Genomic DNA, 18,908 nt, shown 5'->3' with positions numbered 1-18,908 from the left:
CCATGTTCATTAACTATACTATTGTTGTATGCTATTAGTTTATTACTCCAATCTAAGTAAGTTTTGTTGGTGCAAATATTTTGGACATTGTATTTTTCTGATTTGGGAAGTTATGTGAACAAAGTGAAGCTGTCAAGACCAAAATATGTGTATGTATGTTTTGTCTTGTTACATGTGAATATCAATTGCATTATATAATGATTGTTAGCCCCTTGATTGATGGCAATGATAAAGGCTGAAAAAATAAGGAGAAATTTATAACATGCAGACAAAGATTGGTCATAGCTTTTCTTTGTGTAAAAAGATTAGGGCTGACAATTTTTGACACGACACGATAATCTGACACGAATCCGCACGAAATTATTGGGTTGGGGTCAAGTCTTATTGGATCCGTGTCCTTATCGGGTTGACCCATTAAGAACCCGATAATTTCGGGTTGGGTTCAGGTTGGATACGGGTAACCCATTAAGAAATAATATTATTATTTTTATTATTATTTAAAAATATATATATATTACTTTAATTTTTTAATTTCTTATAAATTAGGTTTAAATAGTATAAAACGAATTTTAATTGGGTAAATTAGGTTAAAAATTAAGGTTTAATCGCGTAATATTAGGTTTTAATCGTGTAATATCAGGTTCGGGTTGTTATCGTGTCGTGTCAACCCATATTATATCGTGTCGATAACGGGTTCGTGTCGGGTGCGGGTCGTGTTCGGATTTGAAGGTAGCAGGTCGGGTTCGTGTTCGGATTTATAGTTTCCTTAACAGGTCGGGTTCATGTTAGGCCTTATTGGGTTGGGTCATTATCAGGTTGACCTGATAACGACCCAATCCGCACGATTTGTCAGCCCTAAAAAAGATGCTGTTGTAATCAATCCAGACTGGGACAATATTCATTGCTTGATATTTTGTGTAGTAATCAAACATTTGAACTTGAGATTAAAACAGTGAAATATTGTAGTGTAATCTTCAACAGTAGTTGTTACTTCAGAAAGCTGGAGCTTGATCTAATTAAAGCTTTTCCTCTTTAAGACTGTCACAGAAATCAATGATGCAAACAATATTTCTAAAATGCTTTTTGGGACTCCAAATAGATGTTTTACCAAAAAATTTTATAAGTTGTACACTACCAAAAGTTTTTTGCTTATATTGTGACACATACATTTATTTCTAATTAGTGTAATGTTTCATGAATTAGATCTGTTAATTAATGATCATCCTCAATCTTGATTTTTAATAATCACAATTGGTTGAATGTCATGATTACTTACCAATTACCATAAAAAAACAGTAATACAATTACAAAACACAATGTTACATAAAAGTTTGACCTTTGTTATTTCAAGTTTCAACCCCAATTTGCCTAATACCACTTCATTTACCCAACCCAGTTAGTTAGGACCACATTCCATTGTGGATTGTGTGTTTTTCCTCCTTTAGGTTAATAATGTCGACTTTCACCTAATAACACTCTATGATTGATGTTTGGTTTGATTGCTTAGATATAATTAAATCTAATAAATATTATTCGATTGGATAGATAAGGATCACTACTTAATAAATTTCATGACAATATAATGCTACATATAATTAGTTTTTGATTATGAGTCTTGGTTACGTGGCAAAATTAGTCTAATCTCGATCCCTTTCAATATCGAGAAATTCAGGACAAGTTCATTTTAAGAAAAGTCATTTGGATTTGATAATGAAAGATAAATTCGGTATAAGCCCAATGACACCCAACCGGGCTGGACCATAACCTCAAATGTCAAACAGTGATAACAAAATGTGTGCATTGATTAGTGTCAATATTATTTCTAAGACCATCCACATCCGTGCTCTTGCCAACGAGTACGGATGTGGGCCCGGTCCCACTTTTACTCCCTGCTCTTAGGCAAGAGCACAACACTCACATCCGTGCTCTTCCGCAAGGACAAGCTCAAGGGTCCCACCATTCTATTATTCAATTTAAATAAAAACATTTCCACAAAATTAAAATATATTAAAAATACCCGGAATAATATTACAAATTAAAAAAATTAAAAATTACATAATTAAAATACTAAAAATTTAGAATTACATAATTAAAATACTAAAAATTTAAGATTACATAATTAAAATCCTAAAAATTAAAAATTACATAATTAAACACCTAAAAAATAAAAATTACCCCCGTGGATGACTATTCATCCGGCTCCACCCCCAATGTTCTTTGGAGACCCCGTATCATCGCCACATGCGATCGAAGTTGCTCGGGGGTCATAGTTGACCTATTGGCCAAATTGAGTTGGGTCAAAATCCCCCACAACGAGTTGGTGGGGGGTTGAGATGGCACATAGGGAACGGGAGCTGGGGCGGATCGAGTCGCGGCGCGACGGTGGTTGGCCGCCGCCTTCTTCTTTCCTTGCGGCCGGCGTTGGGAACTGCTCGGGCCGGCGTCGGGGCTACCCAAGTTAGCTCTGGCAAGTTGGCTAGCCACATCCTCGAAGCCGGCGTCGGATAGGGATACCGACCTCGACCGTTTGGAGGAGGAGCTAGAGGAGGATGATACGCCTCTCTTATACTTCGGATGCGCCCGCGTCTCCTGCCAAATATTGAGGTACTTGAACGACTTGTAGTTCATGGATTGGTAGGTCGCCAAGGCGGAACAGATGATGTCAAGCTCGTTCCGGCCGCTCCCCGCCGACCGCTCTTCCTGGAGGTAATACCCCTGTAACTTTTGGATTTCTTTGTTGGCTCTGTATATGAAATTGCGAACCATACTCTCGTTGCGCTCGACTGTTCCAGCCGGCCGGTTTTGATTGTACCGGCGACAGTTGCGCCACCAATAATGGTCACCGGATTGGTTCGTGCCAACCTCCGGATCTTCGGAGATTGACAAGTACGCTTTGAATAATTGCTTCATCTCCCCCGGAGTGTACGGGGTGCAGACACCACGAGTAGGAAGAGGGGGAGTTTGAGAGGGGACGCTCCCTCCCGCTCTAGGTACGGGTGGTTCGGGTGTTCACCCGTATTGCCCTTCGGGGGCATCTTGGTCGTCGATCGGGTAAGGCCGGTAGCCACCCGAAACTTGCGAACCTTGGGTTTGAGGAGGGGGCCGAATATTCCGTTTCCGGACTAGGAAATGGTTGTGAACCGAACCAATCGGGGTTCCAACCGTGGGAGCTGGACATTTTTTGTTGTGAGTGAAAGAAAGATTGAGAATTGTAAGAATAGAAATGAGAGAATTTAGATGAGAATTGTGTAGTGTGGTGTGAATTTTTGGTGTGGAAGTGGGGGTATTTATAGATGAAAATGTGTATTTTTGGGGGAAAAAATTAAAAAATAAGTGGATAGAAAACGGATATAATTTTTTGGGAAGTGAAAAAATATATTTTTTTTATTTTTAATCGGATTTTTTAATTAAAATCCGATTTTTTTTAAACAAAATAAATAAAATTGCCAACTGCATTGTCGTTGGCCAATGGACGGCTGACACGTGGGCTGCTCGCTGGCACGGACATGCTCGATGCATCGAGCAGCGTCGTGCCAGCGGCAAGAGCGCAGCGGGGAGCAGCGGGTGCCGCGCCGCTGGCACGGACGGTTGCGCTCAACCGCTGTGGATGCTCTAAGGTTGAAAATTTACATTTTAATTGCCAAACTATTGGACTTTCCAGCCATGAAAACCAATTGGACTCAATCAATTGAGGTGAAGTGTTTTACCAATTGATCAATTGTGCCTTATCGTTATGAAGATATATCTAATTGATATTTCGTTTAGGGCAATAGCAACACAACCTTCAATTCCCATCTCAGGTAGATTCTCAATCGCTCAATATTTCCAAGTGACCAATGACCTTAGAGACTCTTATTGCTGAAAATCTACCCAAAGTGAGAACTAAATCAATTTCTATGCAGAAGGCTGTAATTTCTAGGCACAAGAATGGTTAGACGTATGCAACAAAGGAGGTTGGTAATCATGGTGTCGTGATACACGAGGCCATAAGCCCCATCCTCCATCGTTGCAAATGTCAATCCATCTTGATATGTATTTATTTTAAACTAAATAACTCTATTATATATTGAATGTATTTTTTATTTTTATTTTTGTATAAAGTGTTTTAACAACGTGTAAGTGTCAATCATCAAAATAATAATAACCATGAATATATGATTTGTTTTATTCTTATTGAATTTGTGAGTGGAATGCTTTCATACGTACGCACACAATGAAGAATTTAAGATGATGATACAAGATAGTATATTTTTCTTACATGATGTCAAGTGTAATAAATTCGAAGGTAGGCACGATTAAATAATTTAAAGTAGCATGATTCCATTTATTAATTTTTACATATCACATCGGAGGATAAGCTTTTTCTACACATTACTAGCAAAAAGCAAATCAAATTCCATTAATCATCTGACTTCTTTTACATTGCCAACCAAGCGCAAAGTCAGCGACAATATATTGGCAAATGTGGATGATGGTATATTGTTCACTTTTAAATAAATAAATATCTTTTCCATACCAACTAGTAGAATATAAGTATTTCTAAAGGATTGAGTGAGGCATCAACCAAGACCTCCAATCCCAAGTTAGAAATAAAAGATTTTTTTAGTATAGTATAATTAAAATGTTCAAACCAAAATAATAATGAGCTAGCAATACATGACCGATTCAAAGAATAAACAAAAACAATAACGAAATCATTGTAACAACACATCAAATGTAATATCTAAAATCGAATAAATGCAAAAATAAGCATAAACAAACAAGCAACACAGATCAATACATTATCTGTTAGTCCTCATCCGTATACAAGTATTGGGTTCAATGGAACTCTAATCCAAATGAAAAGTTCTATTAATAATTTTAACAATTACTAGTGTCATATATCCAAAAATAAAATTCAGACCAATATATACTAAGCACAACTTACTTAATACTCAATATGTACCAATACTATTGAGTTGTATTTTTTTTATATTACAATAAAAAAAATTAACAAAATGAAATATATTTTAATATCTTAATATTAATGGGAGAGAGAGTATTAATTATTCCTATCACATTATGTATTGCATATATGCAAGAATGTAAAGGGACAAAAGAAAAATTAAGTCATAGCAATCCACTAATTTGACTAGAAGTAATTCTCTATCTCGATAATTAATTAGATACATGTATGTCGGCATGCGTCAGTGTTCGATCCACCTAGACTATTACATTAAATATTAATATTTGGGAATTAGAAAAGAAAAAGCTTTCAAGAGTATCTTTCAAATAGATCTATAAAGTAGTCTAGTAGTGGATTGACTAGTGGACAATATATAGAATATTACATATCTCTAAAAATTATGTGAATTTCAACTAAGGGGCAATTATTGTAAATAAACTTTATCTACTTATCTACTTATCTACTAATTAAAAGGCACTAGCTAAAGAACAATGTTATAATGGACTAGATGATGATGGTGGTGGTAATGATAATTGAACTTAAACATGTGTGTGTGAATGATATGGTGGTTCTCTAAATTGTTTCTACAATGTTTATAGGGGAAGTCCTAGTATGGCCATTCAATGGTATTAATACACTTTTAATTAAAAGTTAAACTAATGATAATTTTCACTTATTCAATTTTGTTATAGGGTTTCAAGGAGATGTTCTAACTAATATGGTAAATCAATGGCATAACAATTATAGAAAACTAATGCCTTCGTTTAATACAAAAGTAACGCTATGAAGCAAAATAAGCTTAGCACACGAAAGCAAAGCACTCCATCCAAAACCACAGCAGACAAATACAAGAAAATAGAAACAAAAGAAAAAAAACATATTCCAACATTATCTGTCAACTTCATCCACCAAAGAGTAGTGGTCTCACAACAACTCAAAGCCGTATGAGAAATTGCAAACAGCAATCACAAAACACACGACATACAAAGAAACTAAAAGGATGACAACATCGTAAAGGCAAGACACACAAGCCCAAACAACAGAAGTACACAAATGATCGAACGATCACAAATAGCAAGAAACAAAAAACCAGCAAAAGTAAATGACAAATGACACATTTCTTGAAATATAAACTTAGATTGTATTAAAATGGACACATGTACATAAATACACTCCAAACTAGAGTTACTCTTGCATTTGTCACATACAAAAAGTTGTTGACAAAGAGTATATTCATGTGCACCCATAACTCATCAAACCGAAACCATCTTCAAACTATCTACTTCATATTGATTCTTTGCATCCCCATTCTCAACAACTCCATCAAAATCCGCCATGTAAAACTCGAATTTCTCGACCACGCTCCGAGGCATCGACACGAGAACCCTAACCGCGTCGAGAGCCCCGGTCACCGGAACAAACAAGCAATAGATGTCACTATACAAAGGCCCCATGTGAAGAGCCTTCCCTCCCCCAAAATCCAAATCCTCCAACCCTAATTTCGACCATTGCGAGATCACCAAACTCGACGACAAATCCGTCACCACACTCTCATCATCCAACAAATCAATCACGGATCGAACATACTCATCACTAATCACTGATTTAGCATGTTGCACCGATATAACCCCATGGCGCACGTTAGCCGAGACGAGGTCCTTCACCTTCGACTCGGCGCACGCTAGCACGAACCCGTTCCCGTAATACCCCTGGGGCATCTCCGGGCGCACCTTGTCGCGGATGTTCATGGAGAAGAGGAGCTTGACTTGAAATGACGGTTTTAGCCCCAGCGAGCGGACCCAGCTGCGCCACGTGTGGGACGCGAGGGCCTCGAAGGCGGTGCATTTTAGCTGGGGGTAGCATTGCCTTTTCAGGTGGAGGATTTGGGAGGGGGAGAATGTGACGGATGACGTCACGAGCGGCTGGGACTGGAGGAAGTGGAACACGTCGTTCGCTGGAGGGGTGTTTTTGGTAAATCCGGGGTGCGCGGAGGTCACTTGCGTCGGGCAGCGGGGCTCCAGCACGTGGCGGGAGTGGAACGGCGGGATAGGTAGGTTCGGGGACGATGAGGATTGGTGGATGTGGGCCCAGGCGTGTAGGAACTGCGATGAGCCGATTCCGTCGCAAATGCAGTGACTTATTGCTGTACAGAGAATCGTTCCACCGTCTCGGAGATTCGTCACCTGTTATTATTAGTACAATGTTTACTTATCAATTAACAAGATGTTTGATTGCTCAAACAGTAACTTAACTCGAGATCGTCTTAATGATATTCATAAAATTTAAAATCTTAATTTAATTTAATAAATAAACATCCCGAACCTAAGTAGGGGTGAAATATCTCTCTATTAATTAAGAGAGAGTTTTCACCTAATACAACAGGATTCACTTTGATAAAGTGGGGGAGTGTTCAATTTGGCGTCATAGAATAATAGAGTCGTGTGATTTTTCTTTAAATAATTTGTACCATCATATAACCGATGTGGCAATATATTCCTATGTATTCAGTGGATGAGGTAATACTACATGCAAAAGTCTTAACCGTTTTGCCATTTATTTTATACCCTATCCACAAAAATTTGTCATTTTTCAATTATAATTTTAAAATCACTACAACTTACAATACACTCACATAACTAAAGTGAAACTTTTACTTTATTAGCACACCACCAACAATTTCATGGATAAAATGAAATCATACACGTGTCATTATAGCTAATAACAAAGATGATATCTTGCAAGACATGCATAACTATATGTATATAATAGTAATAATAATTCGAAGTAATAAACACTTATAAATCAATAGAAGATAAATTGAAAAGATTTGGTGATTGATTTGGATGTAAAATTGATGTAGAGAAATGTAGACCATTGAATGAGATGGGTTGAAAAGTGAAAAGGTAAAAGATTGAGAAATAAAAAAGATGTTGGAATATATTCTTGGGGAAAAGAGGCCAAAGATGAGTGCCGAGGGAACCGACACATGTTGGATATGAGTGAAAGAGAAAGCTCATTCTCTATTTTATGTCTCTCTCAATATTCACCCAACTTAGGTAAAATACAACATTTCTCAATATTCACACAACTTAAGTAAAACATTTCAATAAAGTATGTTAACTTTTCAATTCTACCCAAAACAATCCATTTTCATGCGAATCATAGTTCAAAATAAGCAAAAATTTCGGATTCAGATCGAAAATTATGAAATTTTGTCAAATTTTGATTTGCCCTACATTTTTTAAAAACTAGAACAACAACGTACCACGACAATATTCTTTAGCTAATGCGATGTTGAGTCAGCAAACATGTGTAAAATTTTGATGATGTGGATAAATAGTAGCATAAACATGTGTTAGTGTGAAGACGTGGATAAATACACAACATTGTTTTAAATTTAAGAAACTAAAAGATAAAAATAAAAATAAATTTATATCTATCTATTTTTATCCCCAAATATGTCAGATGGTAGTAGTGGAACAAATGATAGTTTTTTAAATTTCGTGACATGTTATTTAAATTTGCAACAAATCTCAAATAACTTATCTGTAATTTTTTATTGGTAATTAATCTTAGTAAAATTTTTGTAATGTCCGTTAACAAAATTGTGGGTGGAAAAGATATTCGTCGTTGAAATGTGAGGCCCGATAAACGACAAAAGCTTACTTGATCTAAACAATTAATTGCTTTATTTCCATTTCTTATTAAACATGCCAATGAAAAAACATAAATAATTCAAAGAAAACAGACATCGAGGTATCCTAATGTTGCGTGACAAATTATTGACTATTCGTGAACAGAAGATCTAAGTTGCATATACTACAACAAAACTCCCCAACTCAACTCACAATCGAATTTTTTTAATAGTCATTTGAATGATAAGTTCGGATCAAAATCTGATAAATCCTAAAGGATCAGTTTGGTTGCTATATTTACTAGGATATCACTACTCCCTCTGTCTTATAAGAATATGCACTCTTTCCTTTTTAGTCTGCCCTATAAAAATATGCATTTTCTAATTTTTGAAACATTTTTGGTGAGACTTATTGTCTACTAACTATACTTTATTTATTTTTCTCTCTACCTCTCTCTTACTTTACCAATTTTGTATTAAAACCCGTGGCGAACCTAAAGTGCATATTCTACATAAGGAGTAGTATTTATCATAATTTTACTTGTTTTGAATGCTGAGTTAAATTCTTTTTTGACTCAGTGTTACTTTTTTGCTTCACCTTATTTTTTATATTTTAATGCGTTAGATAAACTCTTCAAATAATTGGAATAATTAATATACACTGAAAATCAAATAATGAAAACTAACTCAAATAACCTTACCAAACATAAAATTAAAATATTTATTTATTTAACGTACACTAAGCACCCAATCATGTTAAATTATTCTTACAAAATTAAATAATTTATCTTATCTATTAACTATATGGCAAAATTCCAATCTTGCTACCAAAGGAGGCCTAAGTATTTAATTTAATAATTTTAAAACGTTATTTTAACGTATTGCGAAAATATTGCCAAAATACGTTGTTTTCTACGACGATTTAACAAAAACTGAAACCTAATGAAATAATATTGAGTTTACAAATCTTATGAAATTAATTATCTTTTGATTAAATTTCATGATTTAAATTACTATTATTCCTATACCACGAAGAAAACAAACTTCCTCCAAATCATCCACATTAGCATAAAGAAGACTAGTAACATGCCATTTTGGAATTTTTTCATAATATTTCACAAAAACAAAACAAAAAAAATGCAAATTAATAGTACCTGAATTATGAGAGGTGGAATATCCAAGAAATCAGCAGCTTCAACTCTGTACAGCAGCTTCCTCATTAAGGCCCTGTTTGGCTTCCCCACAAACTCAACAAACTCCTCACACCTCAAATCCATCTCCGCTTCCGCAAACACCGCTCCTTCTCCGTTGCACTCCACCTCCAGCTTCCGATCGTCCCCGCCCACGCACCGCCTCAGCCGGCCGGCTAAGGGGTAGAACTCGACGAGAGCCCGGGCGAGGGAGCCTCGCAAGGCTGCGGTGTGGAGAGATTTGGTGAAAAGGTAGAGATATTTGATGGAGAATCTGAGGAATTTCTGATCATCCAGATTGGAAAGGTAGAGCCTGTGATTTGGAGTGGGCCGGGCCGGGCTGATTAACACGGGCTGGGCTTTGTAGATGCAATCTGGAAGCTCTGGGGATTTAAGCATGGTGATTAGTTAGAGGATTTGTGAGAGAAGATAGAAGTGATTAAAGTAGAAGCGTGGAGATGAAAGTTGGTTTGGTTGTGAAGTGTGTTGGAGATATCCTATATGTGTGTGTCTAGTTGAATTAGTTAAATTACTTACATCATGTGTTACAATCATGATTTGGGAGAGGGGTTAGGTTATTCTTTCACATGTTGGTGAATTTCATTCAATGACGGATTTATGTGGGGTATAGGGTCGACCGATTCCACTGTCAGTCCATGAGTGTTGGAAAATTTAATTAATCAGGTTTTTGTAGTTGTTTCTAATCCGTGGTGCGCCAACTGTTGAAATTGTGTTTATTTCTATGTTTTTGTCTGACATCCGTTTTTTATAAATACCGAGCCCGACAATGTTTTTTCAAATTGGGCTCATGTTATTGTCACTTCTGTCTTACTATAGTGTTCTTTATATTGTACTACCTCTAATTATAACTTGTGATCTTTTTATTTTGGTTCATACACGAAATGAAATGAAGTTATATTTCACTAATTAATAACATTTCAATCATTTTTTTTATTTATCTCATACTTTGCCTTAAGATTCACAACAGTTACTAATAAAACTTTTGATAGTGGAATAAGGGAGCAATAAATTAAGAACATGTGACTTTTAATTGTGAATTGTCAATATTGGTTTACAACTATTTTATCTAAACTTATTGATTAGTCTTGAATTAACAAACCAATTATATATGAATATATGATCAAACTGGTTGTTGGTCGTAATCGATCATATTTTACTAGAATTTACAATCACGAAAGTTCTTAGTCATAAATCGACCATATTTAACTTACATGAGTTCCAAAATTACGAAGATTTGTAGTCATGAATTGTGAATTGCATGTAACGGTTCAGTTTAATTAAGTTTCGAATATGAGTAATGTGGGAATTGGTTGGAAAGTTTTCATGATTTAAGGAAAAGTATTGAAATTTAGAAAGCTTAAAGCTCAATGTTCAACTTTTAATCATGTTGGAGTATTAGCATGTGGAATTTGACAGGTGGTTGTTCTTATGGATTTGATCATGTTATGACTTATGATTACTTAGCATTAATGATAAGCTTTTGGATATTATAGTTTTGAATGATAACCAAAATTTTCATAATTATTCATTTTAGTTGCCGACAATAAGCATTCGGCTCGTAAATATATTCGGGTATTCGAGCTCGATTCAAGATACTACTATTTTATTGTTCGAGCTCGAGCTCGAGCTCGAGCTCAGCTCATATGATATTCGATAATGTTGTATCTCAAGCTCGACCGATCTTATATTCATTAAAATAGTGGTCAAAACTCAAGTAAAATGTTCAAGTTATGCTCTTAATTAAAGTGTTGCTCGAACTCGACTGAAGGTTCGTGTACTGACTGGAGCTTGAAATTGGACTCGAGCTCGGCTCGTTGTCGAATCCAACTCTGTACGGGCTTTTTTCGAGTCAAGCCTCGAATAGCTCACAATTAGCTTTGTGTATTTTCGACCCTACTCTAAACAACAAATTTTCTTATATTTGGTACTTGCTTCAGTGGGCTTTTATTTGACAGATATGGTACAAATGCGTTTGTACAATAATTATGAAGCACATTTTCTACGGTTCAAGCAATAACGTATCCTATTTTATAGATATTTGTCCATTTTTAGATTCTCCCATTTTATAGCTATTTGTCCTTTTTTTTTATTATTATTACATTGAGGAAACATTAGTTTTGCTCTAAAAATATAGGTCTTGAATCTTGACTATGTGCATAGACAGTAACTTCATTGAGGGAAAATTTCTTGAAAAATTATGAATTTTGGTTTATCCCATAATTTTAAAACTCATCCATAGAAATCATGATTTATAACATTTTTCTCAACTTTATCATGACAAAATACTTTGATTTTCTATTTGTAACATGTTGATTTAATTGATAAGTGTGTTGAGAAAAATGATAAAATTCACGAGTTGTCTCGTCATCGTAGATGTTTTTTTGGAATCCAACCAGATACAATATCACTCAAATTACACCGGGAAATTGAAAAATATTAAAATTCATTATTTTCACAGCCGATTCTTTAAAAAGTTGTGGATCAAATTAAAATTTGGCTAAAATTCAAAAAAAAAATTGACAATATCAATAATAATTAAGTCATTCACTGTCATGGTCGTATTTGCGTGGGTGCGATTTAAGTTAGCACAGGGAAATTTAAGTTCTAAAAACAGTTAGAACTTATTAATAATTATCTTTAGAATTGAATATTTCTTTCTAATATTGACAACTACATTTGATCTGATAAAACGAAACTTTTATCTGGGAATTGACACGTGATTCAACCACAGACAGTGTAGGTAATTTACCACATCCACAAACAGGCTAAAAATAGAAAATACAGTCTCCTCATAATTAGAATAAAGAAAAAAAATTATACTACTATAAATTTCAAACTAAACAAAATATAGCTAATTTCTGTTTTCAACATCAGAAGTAGGATAAGAACTTCTAAGTAATTCTAGCAATAAAACTAGAGCTGTCCAAGGTTTACCGAATCGGCGGTTAAAACCGAAACCGTAACAGCCGGTTACGGTTCCGAACCGAAACCACGAGAAATATTCCGAACCGAAACCGTGAATTTTAGAACCGCGGTTCGGTTCAAGTTCCAAATTTTTTGAACCGAAACCGCGACCGAACCGCCGGTTCCGGACAGTTCCGAACCGCCAATGCAATGATAAATTTAAACATAGTTAATCCTTATATTAAACCAATACTCCATTATGATAATAACTTTATAATACTATTTCCGATTTTATTAATTAACACAATTTTTTACGTATGGGGTGTATGGAGTATGGATCATTATTAATAAATATTTATCAACATTGTTTAATAAACCTTAGAAGAATTGATTACTTTAAATAAAACATAATACTTTAATTAACATTGATTAATGAATTTGTAGTCTTCAAAATTTATTAGTTGAGTCTTCAAAATTGATTGGTTGGCCGTGAGTGATGGCTGCACTATTCAAAATTGATTGCACAAAACACCATTTCTTTTATTTTTATTTATTTATTTATTTAAATGTTGATTTTAAATTCAAATTGGATACCATTTTCCCCTATTATCTATAAATACTCCCCTCTATCCTCACTTACACTCACCCCATTCTTGTAATTTGTATATGTAAATTGTAAATCTTATATCATTTCACCTTACTCGTCTTAATTCAATTTAAACTATCCATTTCTTTGTTCCAATTTATTTTATAATTTCAAACTACATGGCAAAAAAACATTAAGTAAAAAAACCGCGAAACCGAACCTACCGCTACGAACCATCTGAAAACCAGCGGTTCGGAACCGAAACCGTGAAACAGCCTCACGGTTCGGTTCCGGTTCCATATTTCTCAAAACCGGAACCGGCGGTTCTGAACCGAAACCGCCGGTTCATGAACCGTGAGCATGTCTAAATAAAACGCATCATCTCAAGATTTTTAAAAATTTTGTATTCGAGTCCATCATAGTAAAAATTTTTAAAAATTTCTTTATTTATTAAAATTATAAAAATGACCGCAAACCACATAAATGTACGTAGTTTCCCCTAAACCGAAAATTAGGAAGCTAAAGTTAAATTTAGTTTAGAAACATAAGGTCAATATATTTACGTATATACCAACTGTTTAAATAATTTCCTTTGGAAGTTAATTACAATCCAAATAATCTTTTTCTTTACAATAAAACCGTACAAATACAGTTTGTCCAATTTAATTTACGATTTAAACTAAATTATGAACAACCTTACCAAATTATTTCGGTGTGTATATGTCTATTTTAGTTACAAGTACAGTCATAATACCACAAATACATACATAACACATATACTCATAAATAAAATAAAATAAAAAATTATAATGATAGTAGGAAAAAAGGGGGAAAGAAATTCAACGCATGTCAAAATTAAACTTATCCTAGATCTGGTTGATTAATTAATTTGAGGAAAAGAATGTCAGCCCACCAAAAGTCTCTTGATGTAAGAATTTTGTTATTGAAAATAAAAGAAAAGCGTGAAAAAAGTTGTAAAGAGCATCTTTCAAGTGGATCTATAAAGTGGTCTAGTTAGTTAGTGGGAGATCATATATAAATAAAAACATTAGTATATCTTGACATGGATGAGAATATTTCAACTTTCGATTAAAATTATTGTCGACTAACTAAAGAGCACTAAGCTGAAAAAAGTTGGCGATATGTTTGATGATAATTTTATCTTACAAACGTATGCTAATGATAGGTTAACTCAATTTATTAATCCATAGTCAGCGGCGGATAGTTGCACCCAAATTTGTTTTTATTTTTATCGTACCACTTCCATTCTTTAAAAATAAAGACTTTGAAAATAATACGAGTACGAAATTAATAAAGTAATTGAGGGAATGAGAAAATATTATTGAAATGATGTCAAATAGATAATGGATTAATTCACATTATTGAAAATGTTTAGTCGTGACGAGAGAAAATAAGCACATTTTGTGATGGGCCAACATTTAAAAGTTTAACTAGACTGGACATGACTTGTTTTTGGATCACTATTAAACGTTAGTAACTATTCTTGGTTAATTTGAGTTGGTTTGTTTCGATTAGATTTGAAATATAATTTTGATTATGTATCGGTATCTCTTTTGGATTTGAATTAATAAAATAAATTAATATGCTTATTCGGATTTAATCAAAAGTAAATTAGAAGCAAAGGGCAACACTCATTCTAGATCCTAAACGAAATGGGCATATCAACTATTCTATTACATATTCAAGGCAGTATAAATAAAATTTTCAATTAAGCTAAAATTTGTGCTTGGTAATGAAGAGTTGAAAATGGAGTGAGTATACTATATGGTAACTACTACTTCTTCAAGAAATACATTCCATCTCTGAGTTGAAGCTTCTCTTCTGCAACTAGACCAGCTAAAAAACTTTGCAGCTGCTGGAGTGATTTGTCGTACGAGGGGTCTCGCCTATACAGAACATCTATCGAAAACATTGTTAGTGAGTCGTATCAACACCATATAATGGTCCGCAGTTTTCACAAGCTCGGGTGTACCTTGAGCGTATTGTGAATCCGGTCCAGTGCCATGCTGCCAAAATTGGTGAGCATCCCAGTGATGAATTTCTGTGTGACAAACAATGTTCATCACTTCATCTCATACAAGTGAAATGCGGTTTGAAGGAAATACTCATACGAAAGTAACAGGTTTTAGCTAATCACTACATAACTTCCAGATCAATTTTTCTTCATGCCTACCTCATAAACAGTCATTTCTTTTCGCAGTTGATCTTCAACAGATGCTACGGATCTCTCTCCGTTCTCATCACCTGCTAGAAGCTCTTCGGAACTACCACTGCCAACACCAGCTTTGCCACCCTCGGCCATAGCTTCTACCAGAGTAAATGTGTGATCCCCAGAATCCGGAACTGATTCTGCTAGGATGCCCTAAATTGACCACAAGCAAAAAACAAGTTCAATCCATAGAGATTGTCAGATCCCTAAATTGAACACCTTTGTCTGAAAATAATTTGAAGCGTAGATTTTCAAATAGTTGACTTGCAACCTTGTTTATCCAAAAATATATTCTTCTGTTCAAGACATCAATTGGTACACCATAACAATTGAGGAAAATCGTAAGCAACCTGGCCATGCAATAGAAAATCATCTTATAACAAAGTAAATCTACCTTGTTTGATCCTCGAATTGACCAATGATGGCAGCTTGGAGAGGTGTGACCATAAATGGCAGTGTTCGATCTTCGAATTGCAGCTCCAACTGAACCAAAACGAAACCATGTGCTACTAGGTTAGAGGAAAGGCTACACAATTATGTGAAAAAAATGAATTTAAAGAATTGATATTGTACCTGGATAGGTGGCCAGAAATTTGATGATATAATGGTAGCATCAGCATTATCCAGTGAAAGCTCAACCTCTCCGACGTCAGCAACTGTATAATTTGCACACACTAATGAGAGACATAATCACAAGCATATTCAATTATTTAAAAATAATTTTGGCCATTGAACTGAATGAGAAGCTTAAGTCTTCTTCTGTATATTTTACAGAAAGTGTAAATAAGACCTGGCTTAGGTTGTTGCTTGATGGTTGCTTTTTTAATATTGGTGTTCGTCCTTTTTGAATCAATTAGATCATTGAGCATTATTTCACATTTCTGCATGCTGCTCTCACCAAAATGAATCTGTGAATTAAAGTTACACAGGATATTAGCAAAAAGAAGAGACAGACTAGAAGATTTTAAAGTAGCAGAAACATTAATTTTCGTAATGAACAACCTTCAGGAGTTCCAGTGTACGTATCTCCGAATCAATGTCATAATCAGATTTATTCAGAAGCTTTTCAGCCAGCATAACACGATACTCATTCACCAACTGATCCTTCGAACCAATTATGCCGACGATCATACCAAGAATGTCAACCTTCCTCCGGTACCTGCTGCCCTTCAAGGGATCTGCTTCCACTGGATCAGGTTCCCAACTTGAAGAGTGCATACCGCCACACTATGTCAACAGTTTGAAATTTGAAAGCAGTAGAGCATCTCTTAATATTGTGACAATGAGCAAATAACAATTACTTTGATCTTCATGCATAGGTGTATCTATAAATAATAGATCCTTTCTAATGTTACTAACAAAGTTTAAGTAGTTATGTGGAATACCTTTGGGCATTTATCCAAGCTTGCTTGTCATCAGTGCAAACATCATCATCAAAGCTAGAACTCTCTTGATTTTCTTCATCTCTATTTCCTCCAACCCCATCAGTGAGCATGGTAACAATGCATTTAATGGTATCCTTCCTTCCTTTCAAGTATTCTCTTATTGGTTCACCAACAGATTCAAGGAATGCGCCAGCTGGGTCTATGGTTCGAAGGGCTTTAATAGTTGAAACATATTGATGCAATATATCATTGGTAGAGGCACCAGCTGTTAGTAACCGATATTTGAGTGCAGCTATGAAAGAATCAACAAGTTTCGAGTGTTGCCCGGTATATTCAAGACACGGTTTCAAGTCTTCAATAGCAGGGGAACTGAAATACAAAGATGATAGCAAAACACCACTAAGCATCGAAAGTTGTTTCAAAGATCAGAAGAAATTTACCTTATTTGTCAAATCCACCGAACACATACACAAAACCCTAATCTCTAACCCTTTCGCTAACTTTGAAGTTTCATCTATGATTTCTTGCCAACCATAACATCAGAGAAGAAATAACATGAACTTTAATGAAATGTTTAGGTGACTGATAACACACATAAACGCCCTTCCTCAACTCAAGCTGCATGCCATACCTTCCTGAAGCACTGCCCTAAATTTTGTAAACCAATTTTTAAATGTGTTAGTGCACAAAAGAGATAAAGTTACCTGTCAAGACACTCCACAATAATTTCAAAAAGCTTGGCTATTCTTAGATCTTGTAATGTTTCATAAGCAAAATACTCTAGGCGTAACTGCCATCGGATGAGTCCTTCTGAAGGAACTTCGTTTCCACAATACTTATGAGATGGGTGAGATGCCAAAGGAGATTTCAGACCAGAAGAAGGGCTTCCATAACTTACAGAGTCACCCAGGTATGCAAGAAGGGCATGTAAAAACTGAAGTGGCACATCCTGCAAAACACAACACCCTATTTAATAGGTCATATACATACCAAAAGTGGAGCCCAATATCTCCTAAATTGTAACAGCAACCACGAGTGAAACCAAGATGCCTCAGATCACGCACAACCTCCCCAATGTTCTTTACTAATTTATTGTTTCGCAGTACAATTCTTTGGTGTTGGTTTTCATCAATATCCATTTCCACTCTTCTGCAATCCTGGTCCCCTTCATCATCTACACTTAACTTGTTATCATACTCAAACCCTGAAGCCATTATCTCACTTAACTCCTCAAGCCTTCCCTTAAAGTACCACTCAAGCACATCTAAGCATCAAATGAAACAAATAAATACAGTTAAGGCATTAATCTTGAGAGTTGTAAGAATGCCATAACATGTTTCATCTACTCCTATTTTAAGAATCTGGTGAATATGGCCCATAAAATACTGTAGAATGTAAGCTGCAACTGCAAAATCTTATGATTATACTAACCTGGAAAAATAACATGGAAATATGATTTATATATACACACACATGGACGTGCGTGCATACACGTGTTGTTTTTGGCGATTTCTTAACGCGTGCATTTAAGAAAAGCATGAACTATTCAATGGTTCTGATTTTTGCAATGCTAGGCACCTAAAAAGGTACAGTTACCAATAGATTACCAGGAGAACCATTAATAATTTATCAATATTCCAAATCAGTTTCCTAGTCTATTCAAGATCAACAAAAAAATGGGAAGGCAAAGACAAAACAGTCATTAAAATTCAATACAACTATGTTTAGCACCAAGCTTGATTTTGTTTATGGTATTTCAGTTTGTGTTGCTTGTCTTCTAAAGAAAGATGAAATCTGAAATTTTGAATGGATACTAAAATGAACAAATTTTTATTAAGGTGACACTGAAACTTGAACATGGAAGTCTGGATCACTAAATTGCTCGATTCACGCTAATGCAGGAGTCATACCATGTCTTCCATATCCTGAACCACCATTTTGCTGTAAGCATCAAAATGCTTCCAAAACCTTGATGCTCCATTTTTCTCAAATGTTTTCTGTAGCAACACAAGT

At 35.1% G+C, this 18,908-nt stretch overlaps 1 protein-coding gene and 1 pseudogene across 1 annotated transcript; both read right to left on the bottom strand.

Annotated features, from left to right (window-relative positions):
* Positions 1 to 6,068: 6,068 nt before the first annotated feature.
* On the bottom strand, positions 6,069 to 10,455 carry LOC121763755 (alcohol acyltransferase 9-like). Its single transcript, XM_042159832.1, has 2 exons — positions 9,734 to 10,455; positions 6,069 to 7,128 (listed from the first exon to the last, which is right to left on the bottom strand). The coding sequence occupies exons 1-2, from the start codon at positions 10,166 to 10,168 to the stop codon at positions 6,199 to 6,201; spliced, it is 1,365 nt and encodes a 454-aa protein (XP_042015766.1). The 5' UTR covers positions 10,169 to 10,455; the 3' UTR covers positions 6,069 to 6,198.
* A 4,457-nt stretch (positions 10,456 to 14,912) lies between these two features.
* On the bottom strand, positions 14,913 to 18,778 carry LOC121764875 (annotated as a pseudogene).
* Between the last annotated feature and the right edge of the window lie 130 nt (positions 18,779 to 18,908).

The sequence above is a fragment of the Salvia splendens genome, chromosome 14 (assembly GCF_004379255.2).
Source record: "Salvia splendens isolate huo1 chromosome 14, SspV2, whole genome shotgun sequence".
Lineage (NCBI taxonomy): Eukaryota > Viridiplantae > Streptophyta > Magnoliopsida > Lamiales > Lamiaceae > Salvia > Salvia splendens.
The sequence above is the reverse complement of the archived record's forward strand: the minus strand, read 5'-3'. Positions and strand labels throughout refer to the sequence as shown.